Source organism: Aedes albopictus, chromosome 2 (assembly GCF_035046485.1).
Source record: "Aedes albopictus strain Foshan chromosome 2, AalbF5, whole genome shotgun sequence".
Lineage (NCBI taxonomy): Eukaryota > Metazoa > Arthropoda > Insecta > Diptera > Culicidae > Aedes > Aedes albopictus.
In genome coordinates, this window is record NC_085137.1 from 272,142,473 (window position 1) to 272,159,918 (window position 17,446).

The 17,446-nt window shown below is 37.4% G+C and overlaps 3 protein-coding genes across 10 annotated transcripts in view; 1 reads left to right on the plus strand and 2 right to left on the minus strand.

Moving 5' to 3' along the window:
- The window catches only part of LOC134288082 (scavenger receptor class B member 1), a 682,758-nt gene that overhangs the window by 542,865 nt on the left and 122,447 nt on the right, over positions 1-17,446 (plus strand). The gene's annotated exons all lie outside the window — the stretch shown is intronic.
- Positions 1-17,446, minus strand: part of LOC134288081 (uncharacterized) — a 401,563-nt gene that overhangs the window by 74,178 nt on the left and 309,939 nt on the right. The gene's annotated exons all lie outside the window — the stretch shown is intronic.
- On the minus strand, positions 5,197-17,221 carry LOC134288080 (uncharacterized). Its single transcript, XM_062851789.1, has 2 exons — positions 6,768-17,221; positions 5,197-6,702 (listed from the first exon to the last, which is right to left on the minus strand). Exon 1 carries the CDS (start codon positions 13,835-13,837, stop codon positions 12,707-12,709), a length of 1,131 nt encoding a protein of 376 aa, XP_062707773.1. The 5' UTR covers positions 13,838-17,221; the 3' UTR covers positions 5,197-6,702; positions 6,768-12,706.

Sequence of the window (17,446 nt, forward strand, 5' to 3'; positions counted from 1 at the left end):
AAATATGTTAGTTTCCACAAGAGTCGCCACAAAACACTGGATTTTTAAATCAAACATAATTTCATATGGATTTTAAATTAGCAAATCTGTTTGAAACTATAAGAATTCACATATTTTCAAAAAAATTCAATGTTTACATTCAACAATCGTTATTTTAGTTTCAATGTGAACGCTTTTCTGTCCGTGTGGGGGGTCTGAGATTGTCAAAATTAAGTCTACGTAGTTGTGGACGCCTGATTTGCAGTTGCAGTTCTCCACGTCGGTCGATTAAATGAAATCTTACCTACCCTTTTCTCTTGCATTTTTTTTTCATACAACGCACAGTGGGCAAAATCGAGCCAAAAAACGGAACTTATTTTTGCCGCTGGTTTGAAGCAATAAAAAGTATGTACCCCAAAGGAAAAAACCATGCTAAATCGATTGGTGATGGTCTCGTGACCGGCGGGTGACGGGAAGTGGCCTCTTTGGCCACTTTTAGGTCCCGAACCTGGTTTTCCGGGTTCCGCACCAGGCTATTTAGAGTGCGGCACAACATTTCATACTATTTAAGACCTCACCTAGGTCATATGGCCGGATCCTGGTCCAGTTCCTCCGGTTCCGGATTCCGGTTATTTCAAGTGAAGTCACCTAAATATACAGTGCGACATATCAATTCATATCTATTTTCAACAGGCATGTGAGTAGAAACTATTTGAGACCTCACCAAGATCATATGGCCACTTTCGGATCCTGGTCCAGTTCCCCCGGATCCAGATTCCGGCCATTTCAAGTGAAATCAGCTAAATATACGGTGCGACATATCAATTCATATCTATTTTCAATAAGCATGTGAGTGGTGACCATTTGAGACCTTACCGGGGTCATATGGCTACTTCCGGATCCTGGTCCAGTTCTTCTGGATTCCAATTCCGGCCATGTCAAGTGAAGTTTACTGAGCATAAAGTGCAACTATCATTTCATATCTATTTTTGGTAACAATGTAAATGGTGACTGTTTGAGACCTCACATCCCAAGTAACAATTCCATTGCTGGTTGGTTTTGTTTGATTTTTATTAGGGTTTTATCACAGCAATAATTAAAACCAGTCTTGTTAGAGATCACAGTCATTTACACCTTTTCGTCGATATTCGGCTGCCTTTGTCTCCGACATTCGCAACACAAGCAATCAAACTACCGTACGAAACAAAAATGTCAAACGAATGCACTTGACCACGATTGCGTCTTCGGGAGACGGTTCGGCTTTTGTTATTCCTGTCTTCTTCCACAATGAGAGCTGTGATGGCCATATGTGTGTTGTATTCAATTCAACAAACAAGAATAAACTAATATTAACATTCATAATCGGAATTGGCTAAAATCCATGCGAAAAGCTAGAATTAGACAAATGTCATCGTGTCAGACGACATTAATTTGGCCCTTTTCTATGTTTATTGACCTTCGTCCTACCGCTCGTGTTGTGTGTAAGAGGTAACAGTAGCGCATGAATGTAACAGAGCAAGCTGACACCCGACTGCGGCATCGAAATGAAGGTAGTGAAAAATGTCGAATGTTTACAAGACTGATTAAAACTCACAGTTTTATGACTGTTTTTATGAAAACCATTGATGAAATGTTTTATAGTATACTTGAAGATATGCATAAAGACAGATTTTAAGAGTAAACAAAACCCTCCGATATGTAAACCTTCTGGCAATCATTATAACCACAATAAAACTGTTACAACTCTCAACAGATGGCGATCCGTTCGATTAAGAACGACATCTGTTGGTGGAAAAGCCGAAACAACGACACTGCTAGGTTTATTGCGGTCATCATAAAAGTAAACTTGCTTTCGTGTTATTTTCGCTGATTATGGTCGTCGCCATATTGAAGAATTAGCTAACGTGAATGGAAAATAGTTATTTTTGCTCAAATTAGCAATGAATTGATAGTTTGCCATAATTTCCATAACGTGCTCACATAAATAATCTATCTCTGCTGAGTTTTCTTGTGATTCGCGATAGTTTTACTAAATTAACCAATTGATTTATTTCATTCCAAGATGATAATTTTTACTATTTTCGAAGCGCATTAATTTTATGGTTCTGCAACCCCAATATTCACGATAAAAGTGAATGCGCATAAGCCTACCAACACAATAACTACTAAAATATTGCTATAAAATGATCGCTTTCTACTTATGAATGATGCATCCTCCTGAACTTTACGTGCCATCGAAGAAGCTTTTCTGCATCTTGAGCTGTCATAGTTTTGTTGATAAAAAAAAACAACAACAATCGAGAATGGGAAACTTCTCAACTAGGTTTTAAAACGGGTTTATTGCTACTTCTAATGCGGTTTGCAAAACCTCTTCGAGAGTGGTCCACTTAGCCGGAAGATTCTCTTAAAGAGGTTATCAAGAGGTTTTGATGTATAAATCAGTTTTATTGCAAGTTTTAAAAATTTGGTCATGAAGATCTCTTGTAGAGCCGAACAAAACTTAAAATGTTACTTGGGATGGCCACTCCGGGGTCCTGCTTCAATTACTCCAATTTCAGGTTCCGGCCATTTCAAGTGAACTCAGCTGAATATGCGGTGCGAAGAACGAAATATTTATTCAGTGTAAATACCACATCTTCTATTTGATTTCTTGTGTTTTTGTAGGCAAATAAACAAAAAAGGTTTTTTTTTATTTCCGAGGATAAAATTACAGTTAAGCAAATGAACGTATCGATTTTACTACCGGACTAACATTTTTGCTGAATAAGACCTTAAAAGAGCTTTTTTTCCGATTGCATTTGTATGATAAGCTCTTATGAGGCTAATTTTGTTAGTAGGGTAAAAACCCAACTTCTGTGGAAATTGCTCCGTGTATTTTATCTGAAGGATGTCCATAAAATATTACTGTAGGGTTTTCATTCAATAATTCCATCACGAGTTCTTCTAAGAAATTCGTCCCCAGAGGATTAATAATCAAATTATATCTATAATATTACCTACAATATCTTGTCGAATTACTTTAGTGAAAAAATCTTGGAAGAATTACAGCCGTTATAATTTCTGAATAAGTTAAAACAGTACGGATGAAATTCCGGAAATCATTGGCTAAAAATATTCAAAGGCATTGCAGAGGGAATTCACAATAAAATTGACTATGGATTTCCCAAAGAAGGAGAAATTTCCGACAAAGTTATAGAAGGTATTCCCAAACCAATAGCAAAATGGTTTTCATAAGAAATTGCAGGGGAAAAGCTGGAAGGGTTTGTTCAGTGAATTTCCAATGTATTGTAAAATAATTTCCGAAAAAAATGCGTGAAAGAATTAACAAAATATATTTCAGAAAGAAAATCAACCAGCAGAGGATGTTTCATATAAACTCCTGAACGAATTTCCACGGGTTTATTTTTATGGAAATACTGTAAGGTAACTTCCGAACTTATCAGGCTTTTTAATGGTATCCACAAGAATCGGTCTCTTTAGTAATATCTAGATTTCATGACAGTTCAACTTGAACTGTTATTTTATCTACGGAAGTTATTTGACTACAAAAACATTAGAAAGCAAATAAATGGTGTAACATTTATTCTGAAAATGTGTTTCGTTCTTCGCACTGTATATTCAGCTGACTTCACTTGAAATGGACTGACTCCGGATCCGGAGGAACTAGACCAGGATCCGGAAGTGGCCATATGATCCCGGAGAGGCCTCAAATAGTCACAACTCAAAAGCTTATTGAAAATAGATATGAATTGATATGGCAACGCATTACAGTGCCATCTCCGTGAACCACAACTGTTGCTCATCAGGCATTATTGATTATGGACACCACAGTCCATTTTCAAGTTCTCTATGTTTATTGAATAGTGTAACAGTGTAATAGTGAAATTCAAGACGGCGACAATAAATAAATAAATACAAATCGACTGTCGGGGTGGGGTGTATGTTGGCCCACCAACCGGCGAATGATTGTCGCTGTTCCCCAGCGATCTGAGTTTTTTTCCTTCTAAACCATAAGAGGATAATCTGCTCAGTGGATCCAGGTAGTGTGGGGATAAGTACCGTCTTTTACAAAAAAAAAATATATATATATATATTAGTGAAAGCCAGGACTACTGTTTCTTGGACCCACTAAACATTCCCATGGTCGCCAAACCCATTGTCTCTCCGGAACCATCAAGATGGCATTGCTTCAGAGAAGGGCTAGTGCATATCGCACCCTCAACGCACATCGCAAGCCTGCAGCAACGAATATCGGTGACTCGCTTTGGGGAGTCCACCAAAGCAGCATTCTGACGCTTAATCAGTTTTCTGAGTGGTCCCCACCCAGGGATGGCATTCGCCATTTGCAAAGAGTTACATTCACTTGCTACTATCTCAGTTCATAAGCATGCTATCAAAAAACAATGTATGGATGACTTTTACCTTGTAGTTTTATCTGAAAGTTTGCCGAATATCATAAGGGTCGCACACGCATGCTTAACTCGTGAGCGAGCTGTGAAAGCAACTCTCCACGCCATGAATGTAAATTACATTTACGGCGTGGAGAGTTGCTTTCACAGCTCGCTCACGAGTTAAGCATGCGTGTGCGACCCTTATGATAATCGGCAAACTTTCAGATAAAACTACAAGGTAAAAGTCATCCATACATTGTTTTTTGATAGCATGCTTATGGACTGAGATAGTAGCAAGTGAATGTAACTCTTTGCAAATGGTGAATGCCATCCCTGTCCCCACCACTACTTTTGTCCTCGTAAGGTAGGCAGAATCAACACCACGCCTGCTTCCAACTGCACAGCAAGTATCAAGAACTGATACCGCGAGCACAGCGAATTGATCTTCCCGCAAGTAAGGCCCAATCAGCACATAGAAGAACGTGTCGACATGGGGCCTTCACCTGCCCCGACTATGCCGAGGACCCCTTTCGAACCGCGGGCTCGAACCCAACCCAGTAGACCGACGCCACGACAGCAATAATACCAGGACGTCCTCTGCACAGCCACTTAATCGCTGTGAGGGTCGATTTCGTCCGCAGGGTATCGGTATGACCAACGAAGCTGACTTCGAACTCTCGGATCACCTCCTGTATTGCGTATGCACTAGCCTTTCTACGAGTCCACGCGTCACCTCCTGAAGCGGAATTCCAGCCAAACTCATCCTTACACATCCTCTGGACAAGATTGTCCGGAGTTGTGTCGTACCCGCATGTGGCAAGCATGCGCTCACGCATTTTGCGAAAACGCAGGGCACACGAACAAAACGTGTTTCGCCGTTTCCTCTAAACCTGCACAAATCGGACATTCGGGAGAAACCAGATGACCAAACAATGTAGATACTGTCGGAAGCAATCATGACCTGAAAGGACCTGAGTCAAGTGAAATGTTACTTCTCCATGGCGCCTGTTAACCCAATTATCTACCCTCGGGATCAACCTGTAGGTCTACTTTCCTTTGGTGGAACTGTCCCACGCGTGCTGCCATTTGACCATAGAGGCCAATCTGGCAGTTCTGCGTATGCCTCTTGTGTCGCGCATTTCAAAGCACTCTATGTCTTCCCTGATAAGGATAATGATAGTCATCATTCCAGTGATGTTGCAGAGTGCATCGTGTGACACGGTACGATTCGCGCTCGCAACCCTCAGGCACATTTGCCTATGAGTACTTTCCAGCTTACCACGGTAGCTTTTGTTACTTATCGCCGTGGCCCAAGCCGGGCCGCCGTACCTTAGTATGGAGCTATTGGACATCGGCAATAGCAACCTAACTGGCACTATTGAACGCATTCCTCACGCAGGCAAATAAATTGTTAACACAATTAAATTCTAGTTCATATCAACCGATTTTTCAGTTTACTATAGCGCCAAACTTTGTAACCGTTCGTCGATTTCTATTAAAGCTTGACGCAAACTCAGTGGCTTAAGCGCCACTCTCGATTCCGAGAGACCACTGGTCGTTTTATTCGAATTTGCCCAACTAAACTATGTAAGCATGAGCGCAATCTTGTCTAGGGTCAGCGAACGGTTGCTAGGTGGTTTGAAACGTAAAGCGATGGCCACAAAGTATAGCGAAACGATTAACTGAGGTGAACGCATCAAAGCGAAGGAACGAAAACGTGTCCGAAGAGAACGTAAAGTGAAACGTAGAGTGTGACGATACCCGGGCGGACTACATTACCACAGGGCTCAGTACTCATGAAATGAACGAAGCATAATATGTTGAGTTTGAATTCATTTTTATGTATTAATTCATTTTTTTCGTTTTAAGCATCCAGTGTGAGAGTGTGTGAGTGTGTGTTGTGTAGTGTGTTCATGGCCATGATTATGAGGACATACCTGCGCAGGGTTTAACTTATGCTGTCAGCTGACGAGGAGTGCACGGACGGAGTGCGATGTTCTTGGCGAGCGCAGCGGCGGAACAAGGGTTTGCCGCCGGGGCCGGCGGGATCCCGTTCCTTCGAGGGACGGCTCGGAAAAGAAGCTCGAATCACTGATGGCCGGAATAAAGGTGCGGGGAAGGGTTTCGGCAGGTCCAAGTACGCTAGCCGATCACTCCTCTCAGAATGCGGGCAGGCCAGACAATCCTCTCCACCCGTTTGACTGCCAGCTCTGTGGCGGGCCTGGATGAGCGAGCGTCCTCGGAAATGTCCCACGTGGTCGTGTGGATGTTCAAAATGGCGGAGTGTGTAGCTGCGGGCTTGAAGCCCGTACAAAAAAGCGTCCGTTGGACGCTGATGCCCAACGACGAAACCAATTAATATTTTGTACATTAAATGAATTCACTTTATAAAATTACCTTTTGTACAGATTTAGAACTGCACAGATGAGCAGAGTTTCCGTTCCCGGTGATAAAATAAATCCGGAACTATTTTTAATAACTAACGCAAAAAAACAATAAAAGTTATGAATTAACGAAACCGTTTTCACTTTACGTATCATGCAGCGATCACTAAATTTAAAAACTGTTCTTTTTTTAACGAATTAAACTTATCCAAGATGGACGCACCTTAGATTGAAAAAATTGAAAGCACTATCACCGAAACTAACTGTCTGCTCACTTGCCGATCAGATTTGGTAATGGCTGAATCTATTCTACGAAACTTGATCGAACGTAAAATTTTACTGATCATGTAATTTGACATTTACTAATACAAAACTAAAAATTTAGACGAGTTAACCACAGTTCATATTTTCGACTCCTTTGGGCCATCTATGTTTCACCTTAACTTTTTAGTACAAATAACTTTAAAAGCTTTTATCCTATTTCAATGAGCTTTTATAGAAAGTTGTATAATAAAGTGACTTAAATATTTTAGTACAAAGAAGAGCTTTTATCCTTATTTAGCCGTGCATTTCAAATTCAACGATGTTAACCTTTTTTTTTAATATTTAATGAAAATAATTACTTTTAATTTACACCTAAAATCTTGAAAAAACCATGTCGAATTCCAAAAAAGTGACTAAGCGTTACAACTTGTTTCTAGTTTAAACTGAACTGCTCCATTGCATGATAATACAAATATTTCCACTTGACGATATTTTTACAGTTTTTTTTAGAACAAACAGAGTTTTGGTGTTTTTATCATAAAATTATGGATTATTTTAAACGACTGCACATTTGCCACTATCAAAGCCGGAATGTGAATGTATTCATTGCGGCAGCTCCTAAGGCAGCTCGAAAATCTATTTTATAGACACTCAGCAAGCGGATGGGAAGGAGAACGAATAAAAAACAAAAAAGGCGAAACCTTGTTGTGGATGCTGTCTTCAGTACCTGTGCGTTATCCATCACGGCCAAAACTGCACTCGGAAGTTGCGGAGATGGATTTGCTACTCTTCCTCTTTGTGGCGCTGTTGGGCCAAGAATTTCAAAAATGTGAGAGTGCTTCCAGGTCATGTTTGTGTTCCCCATTTTGTAACAAACGAAGTTTCTAACGTTATATAGAATGATGGTAATTGGTTGTTTTTATCGATAAATTTTAAGTATGAACAAAGATATGTAATGTATATAGCTTTGGAATGAAAAATCAACCATGCGTTTTATTGTTTAAAACAAGCTTCATTTTTCCACGTGCTTGCTTTACAGTAGTGACTTCTTTACCCAAGAAATCAAACTCGTCTCACGATGACACTGATTTACTAAAAAATATGGACTTTCTTTTTCCAACTTTGAAAGAGTGAACTGAACTCCAACGATGCTGAGATAGTAATGCTTTATTTCCTATTTCTACTTACAATTATGGATTTTCTTATGTCTAAGCTTTACCTGATAATAACGACTTTACCTGACCTGACGCCAAGATTACCACGCCGTCTTCAAGGGTAGTTTTATCATTTCTTCCGTCGCCTCATGTTCAGGTACTTTTACTACGCAGCGCATCCTTTTGCCAGAGCTAATGCATTGGCGACCGTTGGCTTTGTTTATTTGGTGCCTTTCGGTGACGCACCAAGGCATCTTCTTATTCTGACCCTGGCATAAACGTACATTTGTTTATCCTTATGCTAAACTATATTGCTCAGTCGTCAACATGCCGCCTCCCGTAATTCAACCGCGTTGGATTACCAATTCAAACTCCTTGGTCTAAACCTTGCGGATGTCTACGTCTCTGATTATTTGCAATAGTTGGAACCTCTATTCCTGATTCAACTTGATTTTCATTTCGTTTTTTATTTTTATACATATCAAAAGATATAATTCCAACTGTAATAATAATTGTTACAATTGATCCTGATCTTATCATGGCTGTTTCTGTCTTAACTGGAATATCCGTAAACACCATAGCTTCCTTTTCATACGGATTTTTAATGTCGAATTCGTTTATTCGCGACGGCGCACTGCACCGGTGTAGCAATTGACACCGGAAAAACGAACGGTTTCGGTGCAATTTGTTGACAGCTTATGATGGTATTAGTAAGAGCGCGTCAATGAAAACAATAAAGGATATCAAAAATAAACATAATCAATGTTTTCATGATTTCCTTGATGAACAAAATTATTTTTATTTATTTTTATTTTTTACTTTCTATATACAATTGAACAATTTTAAAAGTTTTCAGTAATTCTCTTGTACATGATAAACTTGTAATGATAAATGTTACTTGAAAATTGTTATCCAATGTTTTAACACTCCTACATTATTTATCTTCTTCAAATTCTTGTAATATCATAACTTTTCAATTAACCGTTATGTGGCCGGAAAACTTTTTGCTTTTTTCTACACCGTGTATTTTAAATGGGTGCTGGGTACCCGGGTACCCTGCCGGCCACATAAGGGTTAAAAGCAACTTTTTAGAATTTAACAATTCTGAGATGAACCAACCTTGGGATGAAAATCTCATAAGTTAAGACATAACAAAATTAACAATTTCCTTTGTCCAATAAAAAAATATGCTAACATACAATTGTAAACGATCTACGTGCACAAATTTAACACAAAAAATGTTAAAGACAGTTTAATAGAAAACGTTTAGCTACAACGTAAAAAGGAAAATAAATAAATGTTTTCAAAAACATAACGTTATTGAAACGCAACTCATATTAAAAACGCTTTAACCATCCTGTAGTGATATTTGTTTGACGTTCAATGTAATTCAAAAACTCAATATTTGTTGTAAGAAAAAAATAATAGAATTTACGGTTTTTGAAACTATACCTACAAAATGTTACTTCAGTAATATTTCAGTCCAATTTGAATAAATAGATTTTTATTTTATTCTGGGCTTATCAAATCATTATTACGTAATTTTTTTTCATACATCATAGTTCACCATGCGACAGAAAATTCTAATGATTAAAATCATTAAATCCACATATTTGCGATAATAAAAAAAAGTGATGGGAAAAATGTACGTTGAATCAACTCTTTTAAATTTCATGTTACCGATAATTTTTTTAGATTCCTTAGAAGATAAAAGACGTGATAATCATCGATCAAGTTTAAATAATTTTTAAACGCACAGATTTGCTGTTTGGAAATTAAAACTTCTCAAAATAAACGAATATCCAAGAAAACTGTTTACCTGAATGCCGAAGAGAAAATCATCATTCCGACCAAAACAAAATCACGATACAAGTTCAGCGATATGCATGCATGTATTGGTAAAACTAGCTTTGTACCTGCTACACCGCGCTCATACTGGGTGTAGCATTTTCTTGCACCGGTGCCAATCGGGTGTCAAAACAGAACAGTACCTGCGAAAAAACGAACGGTTTCGGTGCAAGTTTGCTACACCCGGTGGCAAAGCGGTGCAGGCGGTGCAAATAAACGAATTCGACATAAGTTTCTCTACTAGCGTTGTTCCGTTTGTTGTGTTAATTAATGAATAATCTATTTCATAGGGCAATTGAATCGTTGGTTCAAAGAATGTATTTGCTTTTTTTGTCGCGCCGATCATTCTTGCATAATAAACTAACTGTTTTGTTCTAATGAAGCAGTCCGGTTTCAAAGTTACTTTCACAATCTTATATGAAGGGGAGATGATAACATCATCGCAATGAATAATTTTATCTTTCGCATTGCTAGTATAATACAAAATAACATTCTGCTCCTTTAAAGAAAACAACCGTGTATTCAATTTATCAAATCGTTTTGATGGACATTTAATTTTTAGTTTATTATGAAGGATTGCAGCAACTACACAATCAGCGTTTCTCATTATTACTGGTTGGTCAATCATATAATGAGATTTATTAAAGCTCTTCATATTCTCCTTAGGGTAAAATAATTCTTCCAAATGATTGATAGCAACTACTGATTCTTTTATATTCATCATTAAAAAGCTCAAAATTGTCTCTATTCACGATAATTGAGTCCATGAAAATAATCATCGTTCCATTCTCCATTTTTGTTTCGAATTTAATGGCTTTTGGATCAGATAAGACAGAATAACCATTTGGCATTTTCTCTTGTATTCCCTTCAAAGTTTTATTGAGTTCTTCTCCGGTCAACGGGTTTGATCTTAAATTTTCATACTTATTAGACATAGCTTGTAAAACTTCTGTTGCCAGCATACAGTATCGGACAATAAAAATGCATTAAAGCCGTTTTCCCATACAAACTTGGCAAGTTTAGCCTGTCATATCTCAGTTATTTCTCAACCGGTTGATTTCATTTTTCTGTGACGAACTTCAAAACCTTTCAACAATTAAAAACTATTGAAAAAGTTTGGTGATAACTATTGATACAAAAGTTACAGATAGGTTGAATTTTGACAATAAAAATGCACCAAGACAAAAAATGTTGTAGCAAAAAATGGTAACGTCATATCATTATGGTGTCTTGGGCAAATATGTTTCTTGTGTGATGATGAATAATTTTGCTGAAGAGACCAACATGATTTGTCTTCAACATTTTTTGCTATACATTTTTTTGTCTCTTTTGCATTTTTATTGTCAAAATTCAACCTATCTGTAACTTTTGCATCAATAGTTATCTCAGAACTTTTTCAATAGTTTTTAAAAGTTGAAATGTTTTGTAGTTCGTCACAGAAAAATGATATCAACCGGTTGAGAAATAACTGAGACATGACAGGCTGAACTTGACAAGTTTGTATGGGAAAACGGCTCTGGTGCATTTTTATTGTCCGATACTGTAGCTGTTTCAAGTACCTTGGTTTTGAACATTTCAACACGTTGCGGTGTATGTTTTTGTTGTAGTTCGACCATTTCCTTCTTTAAGTTATAAATCCGGTTGTTGAATTCATTACCCATCCTTTCTGCTTTGATGTCAATCGCTTAAGTAATTTCAGATAATTCATGAAGCTTTTGTTCTTCATGTGCTCGGACACTTTGTAACTCCTCTTCTATGTCATTACCGCCAAACAATATTTTTTTTTAAGAAACCAAGAATTCCACCACTTCTTCTTTCTCTGTGCAAGATCTTAACCTTTTGAAGAACATTATCGCATTGCTGCTCAATTGATAAAATTAGGTTTACCATTGATTTATCATTTGTTTTGTTACCAATAAACTTTAAGGCTTCATTTAAATTTCTATGCATATGATGTATTTGAAGAATATCATTCGATGGAACTGGTAATCTGTGTTCTCCATATGCCTCGTTTTATCAAACAACTTCCGATATGATCAAATACACTAGTTTACAGCGTTTTTGAGCTCGGTAAGCTGATGATCGTTTTTGGTGTAGAATCATGCCCTGAGTTCGAAAACGCGAAGCAAAAAAAATACAGTAGAGCGGAAATTTTTTCGACTTTCCATACAAGGTTGATGTTTTGAAATCAATTTTTGTTCTATTTTTAAGCAAAGTCGCTAACTTCACACATCTCATTCTCTGTAATCAATGCTCCGATTGAGCTGAATTTTTTACTGTAACTCGCCTACATATGATATGTCAAATAAACGTTGAGAAAGAATTTTTAAATTATTTTTTTCTTATTGAAAAAAATACATTTCTTCATATATTTTTGGAAATTTTGCTAAAATTTAAGCAGACCGTCCCCAACACTCGCCAATATCTTGAAATTCATCAATCTGACGCCAAACCTGCATTCAGATGATCGAATGGTATTATATTCACCTTTTAATTTATGCAAAGATTTAAAATTGGTTGAACAAAACGCAAGATATTTGATTTTAATTAAATTCAATATTTTAAAAAGTTGTTCAACTCGATATTGAGCTAAAATTCAAAAACTGTTCTACTTTGAATTTTTTGAAGCACGGTTCAAAAATCAGCGCTAAATTATGCTTCAAAAATTTTTGTCGTTGACAGAAGTTCACGACTTTCGTTGTATTTTGTAAACTAGTGCTATTATTCCATCCTCCTCAATAGGATTAATTTTTAATCCATTCACCGTGTTAACGTATAACATAGTCAATAATACGGACATAAACATTCCAAACCGTGAAACCTTCTTGGCATTATTTTTACTTGAATTATTGGAATTATTGGTCGCAATATTATTGCGCTCCTCTTGAATTTTGCTGGTGTTCTTCATAACATCTAATATCGCCATACGAACAGTAGATCTAATAAAAATACCTTTATAAGTTTTCACAACTGCTGATCTTACTTGACCATCTTTGCTCGGTCTTACCTCGATTATAATTCCCTTTTCATGGAAACCTTTTCGATTTTCATCCGCCATTACTACAACGTCACCGATTTCAATGGGTTTCTGAAGTTCCTGCCACTTTGTTCTTTGAACTTGGGTTGGTAAATATTCTTTAATCCAACGTTGCCAAATGTGAGATGTCAAGTTTTGTGCCTTTTTCCACTGTTGTTTCAAAGCCTCAGCTTGACTAACATCATTCAAAGATAACTCGGCATCACCTGCACATCCTAAAATGAAATGGTTCGGAGTTAATGGTTCTTCCTCCTCAGAATCTAAAGCAATGTGCGTTAATGGCCTGTAGTTAATAATAAATGCAATCTCATTGAACGTGGCTCTAAGCGTATGTTCACGATATGTACCCTGAAAGAATTTCATCAAACTTTTTGTTTCTTTAACCATTACTTCCCAAGCTCCGCCAAAATGTGGTAACAGGGGAGGATTAAAATACCAATCGATTCCTTTAGACGCCAACCTTTGTTTTATTTTCTTAAGCTCGTTATTAGCACCAATAAAATTTGTACCGTTGTCATTATATAATTCAGCAACTCTTCCGCGTAAGTGTTGCAAATTCATTAGACAAAGAAAAAAAGAATAAGTACTTACGTCCAAGGCTACTTCTAAATGGATGGCTCGCGTTACCAAACACGTGAAAAGCGCTCCCCATCGTTTCTCCGTCCTTCTCCCTATTGATATTGTTATTGGACCAAAGTAATCAACGCCAGTGAACGTAAATGCTTTCATATTCGGTGTTTCATATTCGGTGTTCAAATTTCTGATGATAAAAACGTTCATGATAATGTTGTAAAATTAACTTCGTCACATGATGCGTTTGAGGCAATATGATATGTCTTTTTGCTAGGGCAGACAAACACTAAACGTTTGCTAGTCTTCCATTTGATCACAATATACCTTTCTCATCTAGATCTGGATTTAAATTCCTCAGAATTTCCCAGAAAGCGTTAAACATGAGATTTCATCTGGGAACACTTCACTTTGAGCCTTTTTGATCAGGATTGTTTACGCCCAGTCTAATTCACCTTTAGATAAAGATAAATCAAAGGGTAATTTTCGCTTTATTGTGCGTAACCTATAAATGAACTTCTTGGCCATACAAACTGATCTTTTTAAACGTAACCAGTTTGAACACCAATTAATTTGAATGGCTTCAAAATCAAGTATTTCTGCACTCATTATGAGATTAACATGTCTCAATTCTTCATTTGTTCTCAATGAACCATTCATTTTGGGCCAAGTTTCTTCGGGCTGTTTTAGGAAACTTGGTCCATCTAACCAAATGGATTTCCTTTCAGTCACCTTAGTAGCTTCATCTGCGGGATTGTTTTTACTATCAATCCATCTCAATTGGTTTGAGGAAATACTATCCTGAATTTCACTAACTCGAAAAGCAACAAATTGTTTATAGTTCCGCGGATCCGATTTAATCCATGATAAAACTGTACTATTATCCGACCAATACACAGTTTCATGTACAGGGGATGGCCAGAATGTTTGGGATAGGCAACTTTTTTTCTCCCACAAAAAAATTCAACATGCTGTAACTTTTCATAGAGTGCATCAAAAAATCTCAAATTTTGACTGTTTGTCAATCTATTATGTGTGCATCATTGGTACAAATTTGGGCTCGATTGATTAATTTTTGGCGAAGTTAGAACCGTTCGCGTAAAACACTATTTTTTAGACAACTCATTTTTGAGCTGTCATAACTCGGAAACCAGTGAACCAAATTGAATGAATTTTTTAACGTTTATCAACAATATATTGATACTCAATACGACGTTATAAAATGTAATATTTTTTTACGGCGAATTAAGTTATATCGGGTTGAAATTTTTACCCATATAGAGGAAAATAAGTAAAATTAACAATACCACACAAAAATTATTAAATATGTTTTTCCTTCAATCTAAATAGGCTCTAATATATCTGATTAGAGATAATTTGAGAACAGAAGTGGAAAATCTTTGGATATCAACACTAAAATTTATTCACATTAATGAAAAAAAATTACATTTTTTCGAGAAAAGTCCAAAAAGTGTCAATCCATGATAACTTTTTTCAACGTTTAAAAAGTATCTATGTTTTAATAGTTTGGGAAGCATTTACATATTGTTAGTGTACGTTCAAAATTTCATTCAATTCGGTTTACTGGTTTCCGAGATATGACACCTCAAAAATGCGTTGTCTAAAAAAGGTGTTTTACCCGAATGGTTCTAACTTTGCGAAATATTAATCAATCAAGCCCAAATTTGTACCAATGATGCATATACAGGGTGTTTGGTTCCGGGTTTTGGATATTTTCAGGGCTGATAGGTCTTGATGAGAGATGAAAAAGTTCCCATGGAACATAGGGTCGGAAATCACTGCTAAGTGAGTTAATCACATTTTAAGTTTTTAATTTTTGGTTATCTTTGAAGTCCTATATCTACTAAACTATCAATCGTACAAACTTTCTCAGCGCACGAATTGAAAGCTAATTACTTCTACTTTCTTAGTCTCTTGGACGTAAACTTTGTAAAAATAGTAAAAAAGGCCTTAAATTGAAAAATAATGCAAAATTGGTCGAAAAAATCGGCTATTTTTTGGACATTTTTGATGATTTCAATATGAAAATAAAGCTTTTGTTGAAAAAGTTCTTCTACAAAACATGCACGAACTTGTTCCCTAAAAATGTTTCTTTGACACCAAAACTCTATCTTTTGTAGTTAAGCCAAAAAATGTTTTTGAAAATAACGTTCCAAATTGCATTAACTTCATGCCAAAACAATGGTCATCACCCTATCCGTCGTGCGTTCGTGTGCTGTTGCTCCACGGCATGAGGACGACTACTGCTGGTGGCTTGGCTGCTGGTGATGTCATCGCATACAGAAAACGAGCTCGCTCTTTGTCGCGTCACATCTCCGCCTGTGGAATCATTCGAGGCGGAGTTTGGATTTGCGCATACTAAGTGCGACGTGCAGTTAACTTGTTTTTCGACGGAGCGAAAGGAAAGCGCCGACGAAAGTGTATTTACAAGAGCAACCATTTAAATCCTTCGCACTCGTAGCTCTGCTGCGGTGCTGTTCAGATGGGGGGGTCTGTGCGTGCGGCAATTTAGAGCATGCACTTTTGATGCATTTAATTTTTTTTTGTATGATGTGATGGGATAATGATTCTTCTTATTTCTTGCATTACATTCCCACTAGGACAGAGCCTGTTTCTCAGCTCAGTTGTAAAACATACAGCAATAAATTCCTTTGGAACCAATCATGGGGGGTCCTTGGGAAATGATACCTTTGAGGAATCTAATCGACAAGTTGGCCATTTTAGGAGAAGTTGGGGATTTTTAAGGAACATTGGGGATTTTTAGGAGATATTGGGTAGGGTAAAGGGAACTTAGGAATCATGGCGGTCCACGGGAAATGATACCTTTGGGGATCTAATCAACAAGTTGGCCATTTTAGGAGATATTGGAGATTTTTAAGGAACATTGGGGATTTTTAGGAGATATTGGGTAGGGTAAAGAAAACTTAGGAATCATGGGGTCCTTGAGAAATGATACCTTTGGGGAATCTAATCAACAAGTTGGACATATTAGGAGAAGTTGGGGATTCTTAAGGGACATTGGGGATCTTTAGGCGATATTGGGGCGGGTAATGGGAACTTAGGAATCATGGGGGTCCTTGGGAAATGATACCTTTGGGGATCTAATCAACAAGTTGGCCATTTTAGGAGATATTGGGGATTTTTAAGGAACATTGGGGATTTTTAGGAGATATTGGGTAGGGTAAAGGGAACTTGAGAATAATGGCGGTCCACGGGAAATGACACCTTTGGGGATCTAATCAACAAGTTGGCCATTTTAGGAGATATTGGGGATTTTTAAGGAACATTGGGGATTTTTAGGAGATATTGGGTAGGGTAAAGAAAACTTAGGAATCATGGCGGTCCTCGGGAAATGATACCTTTGGGGATCTAATCAACAAGTTGGCCATTTTAGGAGAAGTTGGGGATTTTTAGGGAACATTGGGGATTTTTAGGAGATATTGGGTAGGGTAAAGGGAACTTAGGAATCATGGCGGTCCTCGGGAAATGATACCTTTGGGGAATCTAATCAACAAGTTGGCCATTTTAGGAGAAGTTGGGGATTTTTAAGGAACATTGGGGATTTTTACGAGATATTGGGTACGGTAAAGGGAACATAGGAATCATGGCGGTCCTCGGGAAATGATACCTTTGGGGAATCTAATCAACAAGTTGGCCATTTTAGGAGAAGTTGGGGATTTTTAAGGAACATTGGGGATTTTTACGAGATATTGGGTACGGTAAAGGGAACATAGGAATCATGGCGGTCCTCGGGAAATGATACCTTTGGGGAATCTAATCAACAAGTTGGCCATTTTA